Source organism: Patiria miniata, unplaced genomic scaffold (genome assembly GCF_015706575.1).
Source record: "Patiria miniata isolate m_02_andy unplaced genomic scaffold, ASM1570657v1 HiC_scaffold_2, whole genome shotgun sequence".
Lineage (NCBI taxonomy): Eukaryota > Metazoa > Echinodermata > Asteroidea > Valvatida > Asterinidae > Patiria > Patiria miniata.
This window is the reverse complement of record NW_024037058.1, coordinates 13,190,715-13,215,870: the sequence shown is the minus strand read 5'-3', so window position 1 is coordinate 13,215,870 and position 25,156 is coordinate 13,190,715. Positions and strand designations below refer to the sequence as shown.

The 25,156-nt window shown below is 40.2% G+C and overlaps 1 protein-coding gene across 1 annotated transcript; it reads right to left on the bottom strand.

The window, feature by feature from the left end:
- Positions 1–4,191: 4,191 nt before the first annotated feature.
- On the bottom strand, positions 4,192–24,502 carry LOC119726565 (muskelin-like). Its single transcript, XM_038198303.1, has 19 exons — positions 24,363–24,502; positions 21,801–21,954; positions 20,815–20,884; positions 19,877–20,019; positions 19,656–19,744; positions 19,124–19,233; positions 18,428–18,565; positions 17,443–17,635; positions 15,756–15,868; positions 15,308–15,421; positions 14,802–14,959; positions 13,603–13,765; positions 12,088–12,214; positions 11,516–11,583; positions 10,826–10,905; positions 10,048–10,237; positions 9,162–9,326; positions 8,471–8,578; positions 4,192–7,322 (listed from the first exon to the last, which is right to left on the bottom strand). The coding sequence occupies exons 2-19, from the start codon at positions 21,923–21,925 to the stop codon at positions 7,245–7,247; spliced, it is 2,232 nt and encodes a 743-aa protein (XP_038054231.1). The 5' UTR covers positions 21,926–21,954; positions 24,363–24,502; the 3' UTR covers positions 4,192–7,244.
- Between the last annotated feature and the right edge of the window lie 654 nt (positions 24,503–25,156).

Below are 25,156 nucleotides of genomic sequence, written 5' to 3'. Positions count from 1 at the left end.
TAGAAAATTAGCCCCCAGTATGCCCACCACCCCTCGAACTCGAAACGTTAATGAATAACCACATACTTTTCAAGGTTTACAGAACAAAAGTTTAAATCTCAAATGCTACTCTTGCAGTAACAATCCAATCAGGAATCACGTGGCAGAAGACTTACCTTATATGAGAAAATCCCCTCCACATACGAAATCGCGCGTAAGCGATGTCATAGAAATCGTAGGTCTGGAGGTAAGCTGTCTGATACTCTGCTCCAAAGGACCTACCTAACTCGCTGCATTGAATCCGTAGTTTATGAGCAGAGCTACATATATAAAGGTGCATAGGCGCAAATAATGGGTTCGCGCACTGTCCACTTCAGAGTAATTTGCAATTCGTACCAAAAAATACTCAGTGCTGTAAACCTCTGACGGTTTTCATCATTAACAGTGACAAATTTACAGTTTCAGTCCAGCAGCTCATGATAAACGACCAAACGGTCGGGGAAGTACATCGGCATCGGACTAATCAACGACTAGACCTATACAACCGTTGGATCCCAGTTCAAGAGTAGTACAGCACACATCAATTGCTGTGCCACGACGTGCATACTTTATTCACTCGATTGTTTTTTACATGACGTCCACGTGCCCAGCGTTGTGAATCCAAGGGCGCTGGTAACTCGCTAACCCACCTTAATTATAGCGCCCTCATGAGACAATTAACACTATACAAGGCGGAATATAATGCAAGTACAAAAGTACGTGGTTGAATTTACCGGGATAGATTCCACATTCTAGCCTAGAGCATCAACACATGCGGATTCTGTGTTCCCCTTAGTACTATCACAGAAAACAAAAACTGTCTGTCCTGCACAGTATAATTTTACAGTGGGAACCTCTCCATTTCCCCTGATTTGCAATTCGTATCAGCCTACCATATTAATTGCAAAAGATCCGATGTTGAGCGCGGGCACACGTGGCCATTCTAAACGCGCTAAAATACGCTGTACATTCACTGCGGACGCCCCCCTTCAAGGCGAAAGTTAGCTACAACACAAAACAACTACATTATATACCTGATAACGGATTATCTTCACAATTGCTGGCACAATGCTGTCGCCATTGTAGGGGCCACTGTGAGTGTAGGCCTATACAGTTATAGCATGCTCGGAATGTTTTGACTACGTGTGGCCGGGGATGGGGGGGGGGGTCGAACCGGTTTCTATTCCGGAGTGCCCACAATCCTTTGCGACATCCTCCGCAAATAAACGTGGTTTCGACCAATGGAAATGGAAAGTAAAGTTGTAATTAAAATGGTGCACCCACACCAGCGCCAATTCCTCAATCAACAGCTCAGAAAATTGATCATCCTCGAATAATAGCCTATAGACTCACTCGGCTATCTCGGTAGGTCGGAGTTTACTGCACTTCTTTGTAAACTGTATAAATAATGACCGATTTCCTTGCATGTTTATGTTCCGCCCGCTTGCGTAGGTCTTTAACGTTAATGATCGACCTTTGCAATACTGTGAGAGTATTCTATGTCCCAAAATGGGAAGAAGGAATACTCTAAAAGTCTTGCAATAATTCAAAGGTCCATCCGTTTCTTCGGTACTTGATTGCCGTTCGAACGGGAAGTAGGCCTAATGGACGTATTGTTCATCATGCCACTTGCATGTCAGATATAGTCCATGGGCCAGATCAGATGTTCGTACCACGTAAGGTAACAGCACTTTAATAGTGTTAATTTCTGTGTCAACCGGCCACTAGGTGAACAAGTCAGGTGTGTTTACAAACACAAATGCCCCGCAACCAAATGCAATAGGCTTCTTAGGATTACCAAGAACAATCCACAAACCAAATTTGAAGTTCATATGTTTAGTATTTCTCAAGTTATCGCGCTGACAAGATTTGTCCGGACACACACACCCACCCACGGAAGGACAAGGCGAAAACAGTATGCCCCTTCGGCTTCGCCGCGGGGCATAAAATATATGATCGCCTTTCATAATGAGTATAGCTTAACATCTTTTTGATGCAGGTACCGGTACTCAAGCCAATCTGTAAGAGAAACGTCTCTGGATGGGCTACGTACAACCACCATTCCTCTCACTCGAGCGTATTGGATTCCCAGCATGCTTAGTCGAGTAGAAATGAATTTTAGTCTCGAGTAAGTGCATGATAGGGCTGGCCATGGGAGAAAAAAATGGGTTCTATCCAAAAATGCATATTCATGTTTAACACACAAAAATGACAAATTTTAGAAAACTGAATTACCATTGTAACAATGAACATCATAAGGAATTGTTTTTGTACCATACTGACCTTTGGTAGATGTTAGGAGAGATCACCGAATTTCATATCGATCAGCCAAAGCGTTCAGGGGTATAATAAGTTTCATTGTGGTGTGTGTGTGGGGGGGGGGGGGTCGTTTCCCCGCCCCCTGATACTCATAGGGTTAACGTTAAAAGGGGTCTGGGCATTCAAGGTGTGATATCCAATAACAAGCTGCGGTACTATATTGAAAAATATAAACTTTAGATGCACAGCAATCAAAAAATAGCAACTAGATTTTGCCACCTCGGATACGGTACCAATTGATGAAATTTGGGGTCCTGGCCCATGGACTGCCAGTGACCGAAACGTAGGTTCCAGCGGTGCACGCTTGCAATGCCCTTGGTACCAAGTATGGCGTATCCTAGCCATGGCGTATCTTTACTACTTGACCATTTCAGTTAACTTATACATCTTATTCATTTAGTTTATAATTATCAAAGTCAACTCTGTCACATGACAGCTACTTGACAGTCCGTAGCGGATAAACACACAGGCCTATTGGGCCGGGCCCATCAGACCCTCTCATTTTGGGGCATCCCAGGAAACGCTCAGTTCCCGCATTGCTTTTTCCAAAGACCATAACCTTATTCCGGCCCCGTTGGCACTGTAGGCCTAGCGCTTATATAGCTCTTTCTTAATAGTTAAACTAACCTACCGGTTAGTACTGCAAAAGACTACGATGCAAGAAGGTAAACAAGTTCAATATTTCTAACGGGCCTATTCAGACGATGTGTTTTTGTAATTCCGCCATGTGCGAATGTGTTTGACAGATTTTGCTGGACACTACTTACAATGTATTTGATTTCGTGGTGGCTACATGGCCCCCATAATCGAGGCTTTTAAAAGGGAAAATGTCAGTACACTATATTGATATTGTTGGGCCAATAACCAAATTGGCTGCACCGATAGCTTCTTATTAGGCCCTAAGCTAGTAAAACTTCCGAAGTTAAAAACTTTGGGTTGTACAATTTTTGTGTGTGCTGAATTTGCATTGCTTGCCGTAACATGGTGTGTCGGATTCATAATACGATCTTTATAGTTCTCGTTCACACATGCGTTTGGCAAGACAAGAGCAAATAGGTTAACTCCATGAGAGACAGTTGGCAATTATTTGTTAACAAGTCTCATACAAAATGTTGCTGGCTGGAAATTATTGCAGGAGGTGCATGAGATCTAGAGTCTGTACTAGATGTTCATAATAATATGACCCCACGATCATAATAATATTATGCAACATCCTCAGGCAATATGGGCCTATAACTTCCACGTGAAAGATGAATGCCTATAAAGCCTATATTAGTTAACGTATATTGCTCTATTTAGTTGGACATCTGGGAAGGGACTGAGATGGAACGAAATGATTTGGTGGAATTTAGACTATAGTTTTCGTTTTGAGACAAATATGTGAAAACCTCTTGATTTAATAATGCGCAGTAGTATCTACCAAAATATATGCAGAAAAACGGATTCAGTAATCGCCCTTTATTCGGTGCTAAAGTACGTCAGTATCATAACTTTCGTTCATGATTTTGTTCACGACTCAATGGCGTCATTAGAACGACCTCAATGTGTTCCCTGAACGAAAGGGAATTCTAGCCGTCACATCCGCTCGAATCTACGGCATCGATGGGGGAAAATATAACAAAGTGAAATGGGGCCGAGGAACTGTCAACACACCAACGACTCCCTGCCGCCTGAATCAATATTACAGCCATGACATAGCGGGCATAGTTCGACAGCTGGCATGCGGCAGTCTTGAGCCCAAAGGCACTGCCGTTCACAATATATTTGACGCGGTGCAGGGTTCCACATGATCATATTTCGGTCGCGTTGAACGCAGTTCATGACGTCTCAGTGTATTTTGACGGCACAACCGAGTTGGGATTTTGTGCAAAATGTTCAGCATTTTATTCAAAGTTGGTTAGCACAAAGTGACGAAAATAAATAGCTGAATAAAGATATTCAGTATTGATTCAGGAAATAAAACACAAGTTTCCAGGCAGTTATTGTTTCATTAAAAACCTGATTTCATTTTGACAAGATCATTTTCTAATATTGAAAACGTTCAGAAATCATTCTAAGCTTTGGGGCTAACCATTACCTCTTACTGGTGAACTTTTCCCCCAACCCTTGTTTGTTTTTAGTGAACGTAATAAATACTTCTGAAAGTTGTCCATGCAATATGAATGCAATGAGAAACAATATAGAAATCTGCCAGAATTTAGCTTCTTTCTGGAGCTGCAACCCATACCATCAAACTTCTAATTCGCAAACGAATGGGTAAGTGGATTGAAAGTTATGAGTTGGCATACTAGGACAGAAACTGAGCAAGAACATGAAACAAATTAAAACTAATGAAAACAAACTGTCGCAGATATTAACATTTTCAGGAGGATCAACACAGCGCTTTCCAAAATGAGGAATAAAAAGTAAGTATCTACAATTCCATAATATGCATAGTTCCTTAAATCCATACAAATAGGGCATGACAAAAGAGGCTTTTAAATATAGATATTGCATTATTTTCACTTAATGACAGAAAACATTTTTAAGAGAGAAACAAAAAATGTCAAAAGTCTTTAAAATATAAAAACAAATAAAAAGATCAAAAATGTGAAGATTTCGGAAACCTTTCATCAAAAGTTATTTCCCAAACAGTGAATATTGGAATATTTCCTTGTTAAAAACATGGCAGGAACGCAGAATATTCGAATGAAACCTTGTTAAAATAATCAAGGAAAACATAATTCAACAAAAGTATATAACACGTAATTTCTATTAAAGGTTTCTGAATAAAATCCAGTTATACCGTATTGAATTACTTTGCATGAAACAATGCCCATTTCACAAAGTACTTTCTGTAAATTGCCACATGGTAATAATATTGTAAGGTTTTTCCAACAGTGTGGGGACATTATTTTGCAACTGGTATTAAATGTAAATCCTATGGCACAAACACCTATGGCACAAACACCTATGCTATATTTGAGTGTTATAGTTGTCCTGTTCAAAATAATTGCCAATCAAAGAAAAAAAGGAGCACAGAAACTGACAGAACGATTCAAAGTTCAGACTTAAATTTTAAAGTGAGAATTCTGAAACTCTACACTGTGTACCTAAAGTAAGCAATGCACCAAGTTTTCATAAAATAGCTTTACCTTTGCAAACAGTGAAAAGGACACTTTTCAATGAAACACATGTACACTGAAAGTCAAACGAGTGTCCCATATTTGTACATTGTAGAGGCATAGATATGGCACCAGAATATGATTTTTTTATTTTTTTAAGTTCATTTCATGTGCCTTTGAATGCACTTTTAGTGATGTCAGTACATTTTCAATGTGATTTTGTTAATATACGTACAGGTACAAAGGCAGTGATCGTTTTTTAAATTGTCATATCACTGTGCCAACTTCAATAAAATATGGGACCAAATTACAGAAAAATGTTGAAGTTACACACGGAGCATGTATGTGAGGCGTCCTTGCAAAACGAGACAGAACTGGGCAGAGGTCGAAATGAGGGTTTGCAGGTATTGTGAAAGAGAATAAAATTCTCCTTACAATAGGGCTCGTTCAATGACGGCCATCTCTGTAGGAGAATTGCAACTGCGTATTATACGCAGTCAAGCCCGCATTGCGCAGTGTTGAAAATGTTCCAAACACGTGCGCTTGTTGCTCGAAATGTGTTCAATATACGACGCAACCGATGCACGTTATGCAAGTTGACGCTCAAAATGCTGATGCACGTGGATGGTCTGTAGGAAATATGTGACCCGCTCTGCAAAAATGAGTCACATGTCTCCAAAGCCACTTTTGAGCTAAAGGTCTTTGAAAGAATGTTGCACAGTGTTTAAGCAACTGGAATCCTCAACAGTTTGGTTTGATGAAAATGGACATTGTGTAGAATTTAAAATGTTGAGGATTCCAATTGCTTAAACACTGTGCAACATTCTTTCAAAGACCTTTAGCTCAAAAGTGGCTTTGGAGACATCTGACTCATTTTTGCAGAGCGGGTCACATATGGTCTGTAGGAAATAACGTCATTTGAACGAGACCTATACTGTTTGTTGCACTTCAATCGGACATTCCATTGACATGTAATGGCTGTTTAAATTTCACATGAATCGACATGTAAAAAAAACCGGAGTATCGAGTTTTGTTCTCGTGAAAATGAAAGACACCAATTGTTTTTCCCCAAAACTATCATTCCACGATTTTATGCTATTTCTTTAAAATATGTGTAGTAAACATATCAAAGATAACAAATATCAATAAATCTGAATATCGAAAATAAATTATCCACATTCGGTTTTGCATTTCTCTCCGCTACGGCTTGTGCCCAGGTCCATCTCATTTTGTGAGAACGCCTCACATATGTGGCTTGGGTGAAAACAGCACACTCAGCAAGCCAAAGCCTTGCTGGTTTAGTTAGCAGCTTATTGCAGATATAGAGCCTGCACAGTTGCTGTAGATGGTGCTTAATTCTAACCACTTTTGACAGCAGCAGTGGGAGTGACACAACACGTGCATGTACTGGTTTGCACATGTATGACGTAAAGCATGCATGAGTTATTTTATTCCAAACGTGCACAAGCTCATACCATCATCCAATGATTACGGTGTTCGACTTGTGGGACGGGGTACGTAGGTTCAAACCCTAACGGGGAACATGATGCCTGTGCTCTTTGGCAAGACACTTTACTACAACTGACTCTTTCCACCAAGGAGTACAAATGGGCACCTGTGACGGTGGAGACCAAATTGACCACATTATTATCCTTATTTTGAGAGCATCAGGCGTTGCCAGCAATGCGTTTTGAATGTCCCTCCCAGTGGTCTCCACCAACTCTCTCGGCAACCGTTGAGGGGTACTTTGTGCACGGAGTCCGTACACTGTTTTCTACAAGTGGTTGTGACATGTGGCGCCCTCTAGATGATGAGATCCACCAGGTTTCCCTTCGGCTGGGACATGTTGTCGGGGAAGAAATTGACTAACGTGTCAAACAGCTGCCAAAAAAAAACAAAAAAACAAAAAAAAAAAGAAATAAAAAAGTGGTTTTTAAATGCAACACATCAGAGACAAAAAAGTCAACCTATTGCCCTATATTAAAGCCAGAGTCCATCATTTGCAGCTATTCAAAAACTAACTGACGTAATTATTGTTGAAAAACATACTTGGTTGAAAGATAGTAATGGGATTAAACTCCCTGTGAAATTATTCTTTCTGGCAAGCTGTCATTTTGAAGAAATCAACGAAAGAAGGCCTTTGGAAGCATTGGAAATTTTCGTGTGTAGTTCGTTTTTTTTATTCGGCTAAGCGCGCAAGCGTTGACATGACGCAAACATGCGCGTGGTTGCTATAATTCGTCGGATCGGTGCACGACATCGCATAGCTGCAATCGGCTCAGTGAGAACGTGTCTCGAGCGCTGAAGTTAGGCCCGATTCAAAACATGATTCAGCAACTTTTGATTTGAAATCGAGATCCTAGAATGTTGTTTTTCTCGAAATATACAGCTGAAGCTGAGCTGAAACTTCATCAGGTTAGTTGTTCAGCACCCTTCTTTAGATTTTGAGCACTTTTGTTGCTTCAAACGAACAAAATGCACAAATAACAAATGATGGACTATACATTTAATAGCTAATTAATTATAATCAGGTTTGGAAGGGTAATGAGGAAGGAGAACCAATATGTCACCAAACAAAACCTGACCAAACCAAAATGACTTGAAAGTTGCAAGACCATTTTGTGCTACATTCTTGCACAATAGAAATCAATGCACCTGACAACATTCTTGAGAACATGAGTAAATACCCGGAAACAAGCCTATTGATTTAATGAGAAAAATATTTCTGAGAGCGAAGGATTGGTACAAAATACTCTGCGAAGATTACTCATCCCGTAGGACCCCGACATCATGTATCCCTGTGTTATCATAAATCGGGCTTATATACTAAGCCTTACAGTTTTGGACTGACTGGTTGATTGAAAATCCTGCCCGAGTGCTCAGTCAGGATATCGCACACAAGAAATGATCATCGTCAATGATCCTACGGATCAAATAGATAGCTCATTCTGATCCTTAAATTCACCTGTAAATAATTAGTGAAAACAAGTGATTTAGTTACTTCCAGTCACACATATGGGTCCTCATACCTGAGTTCTAGTGGAATAATGTGGCTGGGATTCTTCTATGTGCACGGTCAGCAGGTGGTCTGGTACCTCGAGTCGTGGCCTGAAAAGACTTGAGGCTAGCAGCTGGAACTAGTGATAGAAAGACAGACACCAGACTAGAGTTCAACACAAGGCAAGCAGTATAGCCATGGGACGCAGAGAAAATTGTCGCTAACAACCACGGCTCATCTGAAGGATTGTGCGCATCTTCTTTGAGAATGTTTATCCCCCGTTACTTATGAACTGATTTGTAACTTACTTGCCCACAACTATTATTTGGTTCTCGCTTAATTGTTGTCTACATACATTTGGCTACATTTGTCCAGTTTGATTCATCAAAAACCACAATGTGAAAATCAAAGGTTGTGTTTCAGAAGGCTGACGAGCATGCACTAAAAATTTCTCATGCCAGAACCCTCTTTCCTTGTACCAATAAAACTCTTGCAAAAAGGACGTGGGATGAGCGCAACAACAGATATGTATACTTGACCAAAATGATTTTATAGACAATTTACTGAAAAAGGTGCATGAATCAGTGGTAAAAAAACGAGGAAATTCCAAACCACACAAGACTTTATACAGTGTTTTTCCATTTGTAATGGCATTCATGAGGAGTAAAAAACGAGGAAATCAGCGGATCCGAGGAAAAGTTGCATGCCTGCAGACTCCTCACCTCTTTGGTTTCTTGCTTGTCTTTGTGATTGACCGTCTCGTACAGCTCCGTTTGCAGGTATCTCAGGGCCTGGACGGGATTAGACATGGCAATCTCTTGGAAGCGGTGTTTGCGTATCACATGCTTGCAGCGCCTTACTACCTGGTCTTTCAGCGGCCGGACAAGCTATTGGCAAAATCAAAGAGAAAGTATGATCAGGAATGATACTTGCCCACAGTTCGGGAAACTCTGATTCAACACTGGTTTATCAATGATATTTGAACTTAATCTTGTCAACTACATGTATATGCGACTAGCCTAATGAGATTGGTTGCATCACAGGTTACAACAGAGTACCAAAGCGTGATTTCTTTGTTCTGGTTCACACGCGTTGATGTCAACATACACTTAAGCTATGTGCATGAATCAAAATATGCAAAAATACTTTGATACTCTATAGCAGTGCCATCATAATGCACGGTAGGGAGCCAGGACAAATAAGTTTTGTGAATTTGACCATCGTTGGACTAAAGACATTCGCATGTTACTACTAGTGCCTGGGGTAAGTTAACATCACAGAACAACCCGTAGACTACCAATGGTTCTTGATCGAGCCTTGCTTTAAAATAGCAGAATTATTGCTGATGTAGTACAACTCTCCAACCTCCATAAGACATACACAAGATACATGTTCAAAACAAACTTCAACTTTTAGCATCAGTGAATTATTTTTCTGAAATTTTGTTATTGGCAGCTGTGATCCAGAGCACAGTGCCCAGCAGGCCAAGCAGCTGGTCATACAAAACACATTTAACCATTGATTTGTATCATTTCTGTCTTAAGAATTTTCGCATCTTGAGGAGTTAACTTGAAGGAATTCTACAGGCCTCATCGAACACAGGCCTACCTCCAGAGACCAGAAGTCATCAAGGCGGATGCGCTGAGCCGTAGACCGGCCGGGGTTGCCCCCAAACAAGTAATGCCTCTTGTGCTTGTGGTCGTAGGCTAGCTGGTGGGCAAACCGGGGGCAGGGCTCCACACACTGACGGCTGCTCCAGTACTGCTGGTCACTGTTCTCATTCTTGTACACGCAGGACCTGGACACAGGTGAATTTTGCAATATACATGCAATCAACATTTTCTCGGTAATAAAGTTCCTACTGCAATTCAATGACTAAACTTCAATCGAAAACAATTTAAGTATGCAAAGCCCTAACTAGTCTAACAGCCCTAACTCATGAGCTGAAGTACCTCCCCTTTCAGAGTTTCAACATCTCCTGGAAAACCCCCATTGTCACATTACCTCATGGACTCTGTTCACAAGTACCAATTCAACAGTTAATAAGAGAGTTGGGCATGACTCTTGAATGTGTTGCTGCCCTGTAAACATGCTTCAGTTTGTGTTCATTCCAATAGTGGTGCGTATTTGTGCCATTCTTGTGTGAACCAGTGTATGCACACAATCTGCCTGGCATGTAGCTGTAATGAGTGATCATGAAGGGCCATCTTCTGTTCATCTACGGCTTCCATACCAGGATACTGTCTCATATTGCTGAACTGCTTTCCATTTGAACAGCTGACACGATTCTTGTTGTGCAGTTTCTCAGTGTATATATTCCCACACCCCCTTACATGCCATAGTTATCGTCGTAAAACCCTGTGCCCTAGTCTCGTCAGCAACTCACCATCTGTTCTGATTGATGTAATAAACCCAGAAAGAGTTCTTGACACTATCATCCTTCTTCTCTTTGTCTTTGCTCAAGCCCTGAACACACCCACAAAAAAAGAAGACAAATAAAACATTAATGCGAAATTACCATACTATTAAGTAGTCAGAGGATCATATTCAAGTGTGCAGCAGGGCCACACTACAAAATGTCTGATATATCCGCACATGTAAATTTCATGCAACCCCGCGTGCCAGCTAATCGGAGTGGCTTTTAGAAGTCGTGACATCATTTAGAGCAGAAATTCGGCCAAAGCTGTTGATTGGTCAATAGCTGCCATGTTTTTGTCATACAACATCGTGTTACCAAATTAAGACACAGTAGAAGGCGCCCACTGAATGGTCAGAATCTGGAGGTCACGACACAGGGTTTTTTTTGCATAATATTCACATATTTTTCCATAGACTGACTTCTTATCGGTGAGAACAAAAAAATGTTGAGGGTCTTTTGCAAGATACTTTGAGGTCACATGACAACAGGAAGTACTAATGAGCACAGAGCAGAAAAAAATAAATGCTTCATTAAAACAACCATTGTATATTATAAACCTGACAGCACCTTAAGTATATCTTGTGCATGTAATGTGGGCATATAAAGGAAACTATCATTGTACTAAAGTGTTTGCAAAAGCAGCAACTTTGCACTCACCGATAACACATGGATTTCATTCAAGTCTGGATTGATTGTAGCTCGCTGGGTGAAACCTGCCGCTGGTACTGTGGAGGTTAAAGTCACGTGTTAAACTTCTGTTACCTCAGTGAAAATAACATTTGCTAAAAGGACTTGCTAGGTTTGTTTGGAAGTATTGTAAAATAATTTATTTTTCAATTTGGAGAGGGTGAACATTATTGCTCTACGTGAAGCTGACCAATTTTTGAGCTCATCTGATGTGAACAAACTAAGAAAACACTTATAAATTAAGTGCAAGATTTTAGACAATCAAATTTTTGTATTATCTCAGCTTATATAATAAAAGTATTGAAAAAGTACTTGGCTGAGATATTTTGTCTTTAGAATTTGGGCAGCCGTGAGTCCTTATTTTTCTGTCTACAGATTATTTCTTGAAGAGTGCTCACCTACAACACTAATGAAAGTGGTGATTTTTTTTCCCTTTTCGGACATGTACATTGCACTGTACACTGAAACTGTGCTAGAGTGACAAAAGGTAAATAATAATGTGATATTCAGTTAGCCAAAACAAATTCTTCCTTCCAACGTACTGGCACTGTCTTTCTTGTTGCCATCTGATATCACCTCGATCTCATCCGTTTCAATGTTGTAGGTGAAAAAGTCACTCAGGTAGTCTTTCCCTCGCTGGCCAGCAATGATGTACAGCTTCTGAAGAACCTGGAAACGTTCAGCAAATAATACTGTCAGTGGCTGGGAAACTGAACTTGGCTTCCATTTAAATTTTGGTTAAAACTTTTGGAACAAATACAGGAAAACGTTGGTATAACCAACAAGATGGGCTCTACAAAAGAAAGTTTGGTATACAATGGTGGAGTTCATGCTGTCCAGTTAAACTCGGCGGCCGGTATGACACTCAAAGTTGCCAAGATGGCGTCTGTACTTCCCCTTTGCATAAATAATGAATTAATTATCAAAATATACTTTCATTTAAATTCATTAACTGACTGAAAATGAAAAAAAGTCCAGCCACGTGCATGTACATTTAGTCATGTAACAAAAAATGACCAATGTTCATGTACAAATGTATACATGTAAATAGTCATTCAACAAAAATGACCAACACGGTCGGTACCACATGGTTTCCGCATGCATGGACGGCCCACTTCACGTCCGAAAACCTGAAGACAAGATTTTATCTTTTGACGTTGAGAGGCGTTCTCGGATAGACAAACCAGCAATATGGATTCGGCTTTGAAGAACTCAGTAATGTTCAGCTTAATAGTACATACAATTTGGGAGCCAAAGGCTGATGTTTGTTATAGCTGAATGTTCAGTATAGTGGCATTCTACTGTACTATGACTGACAACTGAACAAAGCCATCTCAGCAGTCAAACTTAATCAAGTGACTGTTTTTAAGTCCTCCCTACAGTATACAATGTACATGTACAGCCTGTCTAAAAAAAAATGGTACAATCGAAAACGATTTTTTTTTCAATATTAAATCTCAACATAAGTAAGTCGTTTTGAGCATCACATTAAAGAAAAAAGACCAGGCTTTCCAATACTTTTTGTTTCATCTCATTTGCTTTTGTCAATCCAGAGATAACTCCAGTTTACTGCGGAACACAAAAATCGAGTTTGTTTCTTTTGCCAAGTTGCAATCTTTTGTGAGCTTCAAGACAGCATGGCACAGTACTCGAAACAACTCTGCCCATGCATAAAAGTGGCACAAAATCGATTTTGGTGTATCGCACTAAATTGATTATATCTCTGAATTGACAACAGCAAATAAGATCAAACAAACACTATTGGAAAGCCCAGTCTTTGTTCTTTAATATTATGCCAAGTAAGAACGACTTATTTGGAAATTTCATATTTAACCATTTTTTTTTCTGATTGTACCATTTTTTTTTAGACAGGCTGTATATAAACAGAACGATTGGCTGGCTGCAACTGTCACCGTCCTTCAATGTGATGTGAGGGGATGCGCATTACATTTTTGACTGTTTGTGACTGAAAAGGTGGAAGGGTTGGTTACGATGTCATCTTATCCGTACTGTTCCTGCATATTAATTGCATCATGTACACGTCTGGGTTTGCTTACTGGATGGAGAAGCATGGAGTGCCCTATCCTAGATTTGATGTCCCTTCCCCCTAGACTACTGGCACAATCCCTGCGTAGTAACTTCCAGGTGTTGGTGGGTACATGGTAGGAGTAGAGACCGCTGAAGGAACCCTCACTAGGCCTCTCCTCAGACAGTAAGGTACTGCAGGGAGGACAATGATGGAAGAGGAGTCAGAAATGATAAATGACAGACACAAAGTTCCATTATAAAGAAAATTATTGTGGCAACCGCTGCTACATCAGATTTGAACTGGCCAGCTGATCCCTGAAAGTTCGGTGGCAGAGTGGTTATTCACATCTGCACCAGTAAGCAGGATGTCGTGGGTTCGAGTCCACCCAATCTGTAAATTATTTTCTCACAAGCTCTAGAACAGCACTGGGCTTACAAGATTACATACATGTAGGTGTACGTTCATAGCAAAATCCAATGTAAAAATTTAAACTTACAAGTTAGTTGTGAGATGTCTGCACTCGAACACAGGATGAAATTAGGGTCAACTATCATACATTGGCTGACCACTCACAGTGTTTGTGACAAACTTGTCTACAACACTGCTGAAACTACATGTTTTCAAAATTATGTCAGCTTAATATCAAACTTTAAAAGTAATAGACACCATTTGCAACAACAAAAATGTTTTTTTGCCGATTCAAGGAACAATACAACTCTCCCGTAGACTGGGAACTCGCCTGGCGTTACTTGCGTACCCGGCCTGGCGCATTCCATCCACCACAAAATTATTGATACATCTCGCAAGTTATAGCGTATGGACTCCAAAGTTTCACAGGTTGTTCATGAGTTACATGTATATTTGAAGCAGATTACTGCAAAAACAAACCAGTCAAAACAAATCTGCCAAGTAGATATTAAACTTTTTGAGAAAACTGTGAAAATGTATCTTTATTTTTTTCGACCAAAAGAATAGGTTTCCATGGAAAGTGAGGCGGTTTGGACCTAACCATTGCGAGGAAGTGATGGTTATTCCTCTTTTCTCGAAAACGACAACATATATGTACATGTATGTACTTCAGGCGCTTTAATTTCACCGGATGCTTGATCCTGTTTACTTACATTTCCAATCGAGTATATTTTGACAGTTTAATATTTGAATGTGTGCAAATGGCGTCCATTACCTTTAAAGCTGTGAATAACTAAAACATCCTTTACTACAGCAAACCTTGTTAGAATTCTCCCACCAAACACATAGATGGTGGAGTTCTGTGAGTCCATGCTCATCTGGTGGTCATAAATGAGCTTAGGGCCCCCCTCTGTACCCGTATCTTCACATATAAGAAGCCACTTGTTGGTGTCAATGTCGTACACATAAAAGTCACTCTAGAGAAGATGACAACAAAAAACAAGTTATGATATGTTCCTCTTTAAAAAAAAAAAGGGGGGGGGGAAGTAAATTCCCTTTTAACATTGACAAAAGAATATTGTGATCTGTGCAGCTTGTGCTTGATCAACTCGGGTATTCAGGCATGCAACTGGGAAGTCACCATAAAAAAGAGAGTAAATTCAAATCTTTCAAAGACTTTGTACAGTATTTTTCTATTTTTAATGGCACACATGGGAAGTAAAGAAAGAGGAAATCAGCTAATCTGAGGCAAAGTTGCAGGTATTGCAATTGCTGGTAAAAAAAAGCTGAGAAAAGTATTTGAGCGTTTTTAGGTTTCTGCTTACCTTCAGTGGATACACATTTCGGACAGAGGAGTCAAGGTACCGTCCTAATGTGAAGATCTGCCTGCGTTGTGGATCCAGGCACATCTTGTGGCAGGATCGGGCGGAGGGACCACCCTAAATCAAGGAGGGAAAGGTTGAACTACATGTTCATCTAGAACGTGTCTTTGTTGGTGAAGAATAACCTTGCTGTGTCGCCTATTTTTCTAGGATATAGGATATTATTTTTTTATGCGGTTATGGCATGTATGGTATGAATGTTGGAAAGTGGAATTTATGCAGGTAAACTGCCAAGATGATATCGAAAAGTTTAACTTCAAGGTGGTGAATTGATCGACACAAAATGACATCATCACAGTGCCATTATAAAGTACACATTTCCTCCAGATGGCGCCTTGTACATGTTTAAAGTTCCAAGTTGATTGATTGAACGCACAAGGTTGCAGCATACCTCCTTTGCAGTGTCCTTGAACAGGCAGGTCCACTGGCCCGTCGCCGCACTGAAAGCCCAGAAGTCTGACAGATCCTGTGCCCCGTCCCAGCCGCCGTATAAATACACGGTTTCTACAATACCAAGACAAAACATTCAAGACCAACATAAACGGTGAATCTACATCCTTGCAATACATGTACAAAATAATAACAATAATACGGTGCTTATAAAGCCCGTAATTCCACAGGATTCAAAGCGTTTCACCGTTATATTGTCCCTATTCATTTTGTTGTCAACGAAAGTGTTACAGACTTCAATGTACAACACAGCATACGCGTGACTGAATGTTCCAAGGCCCTTGGTGTTATTTTAGGTATTACCCGAGTGAAGCCTTAGACAAGTTGGTTGACAGCAAGCATGTGACAACAAACTTCTCAGCATGCAATAACATTCGCTAAAATGATTTTTAATAAGGCTTGATCTCAACGCTCTCCTATAGATTTTTGTATGCAAGGTGTGAAAAGGTAATGATTTTAATTTACTTGTTTTCAATTCTGAAAGAATATTCACTAAACTGTAAATCATCAGTGAAAACAGTAAGAATCCATATAAAATATTCATTAGGCATGTTGTGAAAATAAAAATGGAATTGAGAGGGGGGATCGAATCTCAAACAAAAGGAAGGAAAGGCCCCTTGCCATGAAACTGTAAATTTTGTTGTTCTTGAAAGGCTCAGCATTTTCAATTACATTAAATTAAGTTTATCTTTTTGAATAATAAATAAACCAAAAATAATTATATAGCATGTAAACAACAAATTTGTTAAAATTTTGCAACGAAAATGTCAGGTCCTTTGCATGCGCAGAAAGAGTTTACACATTTTATAGCACACAAATAAGTCATGGCAGTCCGGTGAACTTTTCCCACGTCGCATTCATCAAAACCCTGGTATTTGTGTTACATACATCCTAACCACCCCAATGCTTCAAACATCCAACTGCATCTCTGTTTTGTTGGAGTCTGTTGGAGTGAGTACTGCACTAGTAAACTGATTATGTTTTACATGGAGTCAGGCATACCACCATAATCAGAGTCCAACAGTTTAGGCGTGGAGTGTACAATGGTGAGGAAGGTTCCTAGTAAATCAACCAAGGGGGTTAGTTTAAAGGGAAGATACAACATTTGCAAACATCAAAAAACGAAATGATCAAATTATAACAAAATATCTTACTGGACTGTTAGTGAATGATCGTTTAAAGCAAACTGTAAAATTGTGGCTCCTTGTGTGCTGACATTTTCAAGAAAACTTGTATTTTTCCAACGCTGGTCGGCCAACCATCGTTGGAGAAAACTGGCTTTTTTTTCATCTTTAGTCATTCTGCATTAACCTTGCAATTGATTACACATCTGTGAAGGGGTACAAGCCTGCTAGACTGATTCTCTCACCTAACAATTCCCAATGTCTATAAATTGCAACGTCTCATCTTAAGTGGGGACTACAAGACTACAAGAATATGGTTGGTTTTCTTGGATTTTCCAGCATCTCCGAACTCAAAACGTGAAACAAGCTAGTTTAACAATATTTTCTATAGCACACTTATCCTCCAAATTCATTTATTTTTGAAAATTGTAGCAAAAGCAAATGTTGTATATTCCCTTTAATGAATGCCTTTATACCGCAATGAAGTGATTGTATTCTCCTGACCTGTATCAATGTCTATGCACATCTGGTGACCACCCCTCTTGCCAGGCTTGGCATCGTCCTCCAGGGAGCCATGCTGACACAGCAGCTTCCACTGCGGCAGGTAGTCCTGCATGCTGATGTACTGCTCAAAGTGGCCCTCCTCCGAGGCCCGCTCGATGATGTGCTCGCAGCAGTCAAAGTCACCGTTCACTACCTGGGGATGGCAATTAGGTCGGGCAGGACTTCAACACTACAAATACTGGCCCAATTTCCAGATTATGCACTCAATGACTACAGATTGGGAGACTCCAGTGTTGTGGTACTCGTACTCGGTACTCGTACTCGAGTACTACTGGAGTACTTTTTTTGGAGTACTCGTACTCGTACTCGAATGTCGAAATGACGGTACTCGTACTCGGGCAGCAAAGTACTCGTACTCGGGCAGCAAAGTACTTGTACTCGACATGTCGAAATTGTACTCGATCATAAAAGTACTCGTACTCGATCATAAAAGTACTCGTACTCGAATAGCAGTACTCGAGGGGAAAAATGTTAAAGCTTCACCTACAATGGCCTTATTTTATCGATACTTTCAATTTGAAATGGTTGATTGGCTTGTTGAGAAATCGAGATTTCCTGATTTTTTTCTGTGCAAGTCCGGACAAACACATTTAACAGCTAGCCGTGAGTGGGTCTGTATATCGGTCTGACTGAGCCTGGGCCAAATGAACCATTTGCCGTATGGCCGTATTCGGAAATACAAGTACTCGCACTCGTACTCGGAAGTACAAGTACTCGTACTCGGAGACCCGTTCTTGTATTCGGAGGTACTCGTACTCGGCAACCTAAGTACTCGGCAGTACTCACTTGGAAAAAAGTACTCTACTACAACACTGGGAGACTCTCTAGGTCCACCTTGATTGGGCAATCCTTGTCCTGTTTAAACTCATGGCAAAAAAAACAACCAGGATCGAATTTAAAGTACATTTCTGCTATTCCTTCTCACCAGTTTCTCATGTAGTTCTGATATGGTGGGATGTTCCAAGCTGATCTTGGTTTTCTTCTGCAACGTCTCAAAGGCCTCGCTGTAGTTGTGTTGTCTTAGATGTTTCAAGCAGAGACGGATTGCTTCTCGCTCACGATACTGCACACAACAAAGGGAAAAGCATTAGTTATCGTTTGAGGAGAAATAATGTGAAATTCTTGGTCCCAAGGTGTTGCCAGATTTTTGGTTCCTCTCATAAGACAGTTCAATATCTCGACGAAGCAGTCCAGGTCAAAGGTAATTCAGAATAAAATCATTGATACGACGTTATGCGAATCCCCATTCTGCTCACAATTAACGTGCGAGTGTCGTGCGACCATCTCCTTGCACGTTCACGCGCCTTCAATGAGCGTTCAATTATCCCAAATGATCCGTGACCAATATCAGTGCGCACATGTACAGTTTAAATACTGAACGGGCTTCTTGCAAAATGTTCGGAACCTCAAAACTTCAAGGGACTTTTTCTTAGTATTATACTTTCTTGACATGTCGATAAATGTGAACTTTAAACAGCCATAACATGTCAACAAAATGTCCAGTTGAAGTATTACAAACAGTTTTGCACGGAGAATTCTATTCTCTTTCCTAATACCCATACGTTTGATCTCTGCTCAGTTTCGTCTTATTTTGCCAGAACGCCTCACATATGCCACTCACTTTGTTGTACTTGATCAGGCATGGCTGAACTGTATCAGGGTCATCGATGCCATTTATTGCAACATACCAGATGCTGAAGTTGAAGCTAGGCCCGCAGGATAACATAGGCACTGTAGACAGAGTACGCAACATTGTGAAGAACTAACCAAGTTTACAGTTCAGCTTAATGGATGCAAATTTCTTTCATAAAAATCTGAGATGTGTTTGGTATCAGATTTTTTTTCTTTTACAGGTCCCAGACAATCAGACACATAAATGCTAAACCAAACTGAGCTTCACATCCCCGTGCAGCAATTAGTGAACAAAAGCCACATTTTTCAGCAAATGAGATGGACCCGTAAATGTGGCGTCAATAAAAACACCAGATCAATTTTTTTTAGTGAACTTCACTAAAAAACAGTTTTCTCAGTATTAGTCTTAAGATGTCGATTGTTTACAAAACCTTATAGACAGAAATGGAATAAAATGAATCTGTCAAGGATGAGGATGTACTTTCATGATTTTGGGGGGATTCTACACATAGTTTGCATACCTATTTTGATGAATCTGCAAGGGACTTGAGAGCCATTGACCACATGTTTCAGTGTAAACGTCTCCATATTACTGTCATTTTCTAAACCGCTAAAGTAGTAACAACAAAGGGGAAAATAGGAAAATAGGTTGGAGGTAATTATTTGAGTATACATGTAAGGTCTCTGACTCAAAAACACTGCTTTGCAAGCAATCTTTTGGTGCGGAAACCAGACTACATACCTCGTGAGGAGTTCCACCATATGCTCCTCAGTCATCCCTGCATAGATCTTGAACTTCTTGAGGTTACAGACGTGCGTCTTCTCGTACTTGCCAAAGGAGATGGCGTCAATCAAGGAACACTTCTCCAGTTTCAGGGTCAGGTACTGCCAGAAGTTTGGGAGGGCAAGACGACATCATTAGTCTATGAAATGTCCCCCTCCAAAGGAAGGGTGTTCAACTGAATGATATGTACAAACAGATTCGCAATTGATTATGCAAAACAAGACTGCGTCTTGTCCTCCAGATTCTGACCATTCAGCGGGCGCCTTCTATCGGGTCTTCGGTAACCTGTTGTTGCATTGCAAAAACATGGCAGCCACATTGACCAATCATCAGCTTCGTCCACATTTATGAGCATAACCATGTCAAAATTTCTGAAAGTTGACTCTGATTGGCTGGCGTATAAAATTTGTATGCTTACATATCATATGTTCATAGTGTGGCGCTTATACACACATAAACGCATGATCCTCTGACTAACACATGATTGGGAACATCATTGGCAAAGAGTTTGATACATGTACAAAAATGTAGTTTTATCATTAACAACAAGCTCCAAATTACATGTACATAAATTGAAGTTGTGGACTACTGGGGCTATACTACTGGAAGTTTGGAAGGAAGGCAAAAAAATTGTACAGGATAATACAGGTGAATGGAAAAGAGTTCCATAGTCATGATAGTTGCATCAGTTTTTTCATCAATTAAAAATACCTTATCAGCATGCATATTACATAAACTGAATTTGATTAATACTAATAAACTCAAAATTGCATGGTGATATTGAAACAAACATGTATGGGGGTGGCGGGCTGGGAAGATACAACCCAAGCATCCCCCCCCCCCCCCTCCCCCCACCGTCCTCAAGGACATTTTAGGGTTAATATACACGTACTTACCTGGGGAGGACAGTTGCTGTCTGAAGACCATCGGGAAGACTGATCGTTGGGTGCATCTACCAAAATATTCCTGCATGAGCATAAAATGTCACTAATTATACAAACAGAACAAAAGATCATTTGCCATTCTACAGATATTCATTGCATACATACCGGTATGTAAATTCATTTGTTCAATTCTGCTCCTCATATTATGTATCTAAGCTGTTATTAAAAAGGCACTTTGAAAACTTATCTTTTTAAAGAGTGTTTATAATTTACTAAAGTTTTAATTTTTCGTAATAATTTTAAAAAAAAATTTTTTGGACAGTTGTGGAGTGTCATGGCCCAGCGGTTAAGGTTAAGAGCACCACACTGAAATCATGCTCTGGTGTTTTAGAGGCAGCAGAACGTGGGTTCGAGCCCGGGTCTGGACACTTGTGCCCTTCAGCAAGGCACCTAACCATCATTGTTTCGTCTTTCGGACGGGACATAAAGCCTTACAAATGTAGGTCCCGTGTGTTGTGTAACGCAATGCACATAAAAGAACCCAGTAACACTTATCGCTAAGAGAAGGGGGTTTGTCCAGTGTTTCTGGCCTCCTGTTAAAACTCCCCAAGGGAGTCTTTAGGACAAAAACCAACCAAGTACCAAGTAAACAAGTTTTTATCTGAATTTCGTAAGAATTTGTGTATTTTTGTATAACTGAACATGGCGCTTTGTGATTTCCCTGTGAAATAGAAAGCATTCTTTTCACTAATGTTTTTATTATTTTCATGTGTGCAAACATGGTCAGAAGAACAGCAGGTTTTTGTTTCGCAAATCTTGTCACCAATTATTTGGTCAATTATTTAAAAAGGACAATGTGCAAATATGTACCGGTATAGAAGGGCTCTAGTTGTACCCTCACAGAATATGTAGCACCATAAATTTTGGCCTAGACATGGCAAAATATACATAAAACTTACAATTTTTTCAGAAGAAAGGAACATGTATGGGTGACTTACTCTGGCACATAATTGGAAGAATAACTGGACCATTTCTCAATGGTGTAAGTCAGCTTGTGAGATTCCAGACGTGAGGCTGTCATTGGCTTCATGTTGTTCACTGGTTGTTTGTCCGAGTCTGCCATGTTACTGTGTGTTGCATCAAAGTCATCAGCTACAAATGAAACAAAATAATGGTGTACTGTACATGTCAATTTACTTGTGGATTTGCATTTTATAACATTATGATTAACCAAGTTGAACATAATTATTTTTGGGGGGAAAGGGGGCGTATTTCACCCCTCTGTAAGATCTCGTCCACCAAAACTGACAACTTGTTACGATACCGTGCAGTGTATTCAGCGCGCCAAAATGACGTACATATGCACTATTGCGCAATGCAAAGCATACAATTAGTCTGACCTAAAAGCCCTCTTAAGTAATATTTTTATGTTCCACAAGTGCCAAGGCATCAATACAAACTGCTTTCATTTTCTCGTTGCAACAGTATCAGCGAAAAGGAAAAAGAAGGAGTGACGGCCACGCCCACCCTCCGCGCTTTTCGGGCCGCTCTTAAGTTAATTAGTATGATCTAAAATCGTTCTTAAGTTATATTTCCATAATCTACAAGTTCCAAGCTATCAAATGATACTGGTTTTGTTCTTGTTCTCAACATTGTGATTAAATGCAAAATTGGCCACATTTGGCATGGCGCCAATGGGCCTTAGTCTGATCTAGCGAAACTTAAGACTGGCCATTCTGTGATCAGGGTCGATGATACTATGCTTTAAGACAATCAGGGGATTTGTTCCCAAAATAGATTATTAAACCTTATCCAGCTCTCAGTCTAAGAGATACCGGTACAGCCCAGCAAAGTGTGGCCTTTATTTACGGAGGTAGTCCAGTAAATTGGCCACATTTATGGGGCTAGGCCTAGGCAAGCGCTTGCCTAGGCCTAGCCCCATAAATGTGGCCAATTTACTGGACTACCTCCGTAAATAAAGGCCACACTTCCACCATACGTACAAAAACAAGTCAAATTTTGATTTTCATATTCAGGCTTAGTTTGTAGTATATTTTGCTTGAGAAGCATACTCACCCTCTTTTAATAAAGTCTAATCAGAAAGTGCTGCCTTTTTGAGATGTCTATTTTTCGTGAAATTTCCAGATTCGTTTGCACACGTTTGCGTATCAAAATTTCAACATGAAATTTCACGAAAATTAGACATCTGAAAAAGGCAGCACTTTCTGATTAGCCTATAATTTTATAAAGAGGGTAAGTATGCTTCTATAGTACTTTATTAGTATAGCAAAAATATACAAACTAAGCCTAAATGTGAATATCAACATTTGACAAAGTTCAAATTTTTTTTTGTACATGGTGCCGGTGGAAGTGTGGCCTTTATTTATTTTAGTCCAGCATGTCCAGTAATTAAATTTGCCACATTTATGGGGCTAGACCCGTGAAAGTGGCGTTGTATACAACGCCACGCGCTTCCGTCGGGTAAATACAAGCGACAGCATTCTATCTTTTGATCCGCTACATATAACCATGTATAATTTTGCCCATAGGTGAATCACTTACTTGTTGGGCTTCCTGTGAATTTCCGCGAGTGTTGGATCTGGCATTGCCAAGAAATTTGATATAAAGTACGGCACAACTTTGTCACAACGAATGTTTTCAAAATGATCAGAAAATCAAAGACAGGCATGACACTCTGGTACCCCGAGTTCTGCATGCGCAAAACGGAAGAAGTATCACCAGTGGGTACCCGACTAACCATCTTACATGGCAGGATGACCGTAACACCATGTAAAATTCTGCTAAATCCACTTTGAAAGTCTGCCAAATCACCCAGTTTACATTGCAGTTCCATTGTGCAAGGGTTTGTTTTAAGGATCTTTCAAAAAATGAAGGTTTTTCAAACCAAATGTGCCATATTTCTTTCCAATCTTTTTCATTTTCGGTAATCCTTACCTTTAGGACCCCGTTCCTATATAAGGTTAAAGACTCACCAAAACAGCTGACTAAATGACAATCAAAAGTGACATTCTGAAATCTGATATTTCTTGGCACATTTGACATGTTTGAACATTTGGCAATGACACCTCTTGAATATCAGCAGGTTTAATGTTGTAGAAAGAGGACAGGGCTTTGATTTATGAGGGGTAAAAGACGACGATGACAAACAGAAAATATATTTAAAAAGCAAGATGGCGAACTGCAAAAAAAGGTAGAATTTAGTCACATTTTCTTTGAAAGTGCTTTCAAAATTACAACTAACATGAGTTTGAAGAAAAACAGACTACTTTAGCCTGCAAAAGTCACATTGGTACTGGACAGTCATTTGCAAAAGTCAGTTTTGAACAGAACTCGTACAAAATAGAGGTGTCCTAAAAGTAAGGATTGCCAAATTTTCAGACAAGTCCCATAGGGTTTGTGCACAACAAGCATGACAAGTGATTGCCAGATATGGGAATCTTTCCCATGGCCTACTTAGAAAATTTTCTTGACTCTCCATAGACTTGTACACAACCGCTTAAGTAGCGTCAGGTTGCAACATTCTTTCCCTTCCTACTTACAACATCCGAAGTGATATTGATGCCACAGTATCTTGATGGAAAACTTGAAGTTGAAGTTTTGTGTTTTTCGAATAATGACGAAACTGTCATGGCTGTTATAGTTGAGAAGAGCGCCCCCAATAGTCAGCGTGTGTGCATGCTATAACATTCGCTCGTACCCGTACCCCCCGCCCTGCAAACAGGACGCGGGGATACTCTGATGAATTCACGCTCTGATTGGTTGGATTTTGCGTGACCAGTGACCTGCGCGTCATCAAGGTCATGACTCTGCAAGGTTTTGAAACGGCGGTTAAGACTGATTCGTTACTCTTGTATTCCAGTTTAGAGATGTTTTTTTCTCGCTGAAAAAGCGTAATAATGTAGGAAATTCTGTAAAACTTATCTGTGTTGTAAATTTACAATTCCCGTCACTCGCTCAGGCTCCGTTTCTAATCTCGAACCGTCGGATTGCATTATGTGACGCTCAAAATTGTGTCCACATGGTCCGCAATGAAACAGAAATCACATGCAGTATGGAATGTGCGCAATTCTATGGCGAGTTTTCGGATAGCATTTGCGCACATTGTCTAACTGCGGTCTTGAACAGCTGCAGCCAGATGCTTTATACATAGGGCATAGGCCACTTCCTTCACAAGATTCTGTGAAGCTCCAACCTCGTCCCCAGGGTGTCGAGCAGTACGCGCCCACCACTACCTGCTCTCTCACCCTGGTATTGGATCATTTGCATATGTGCAAGATTTTTGAACACGTATGCAAATGAGGAACAGTCTGGTGCCTGGATATGCGTTACACAT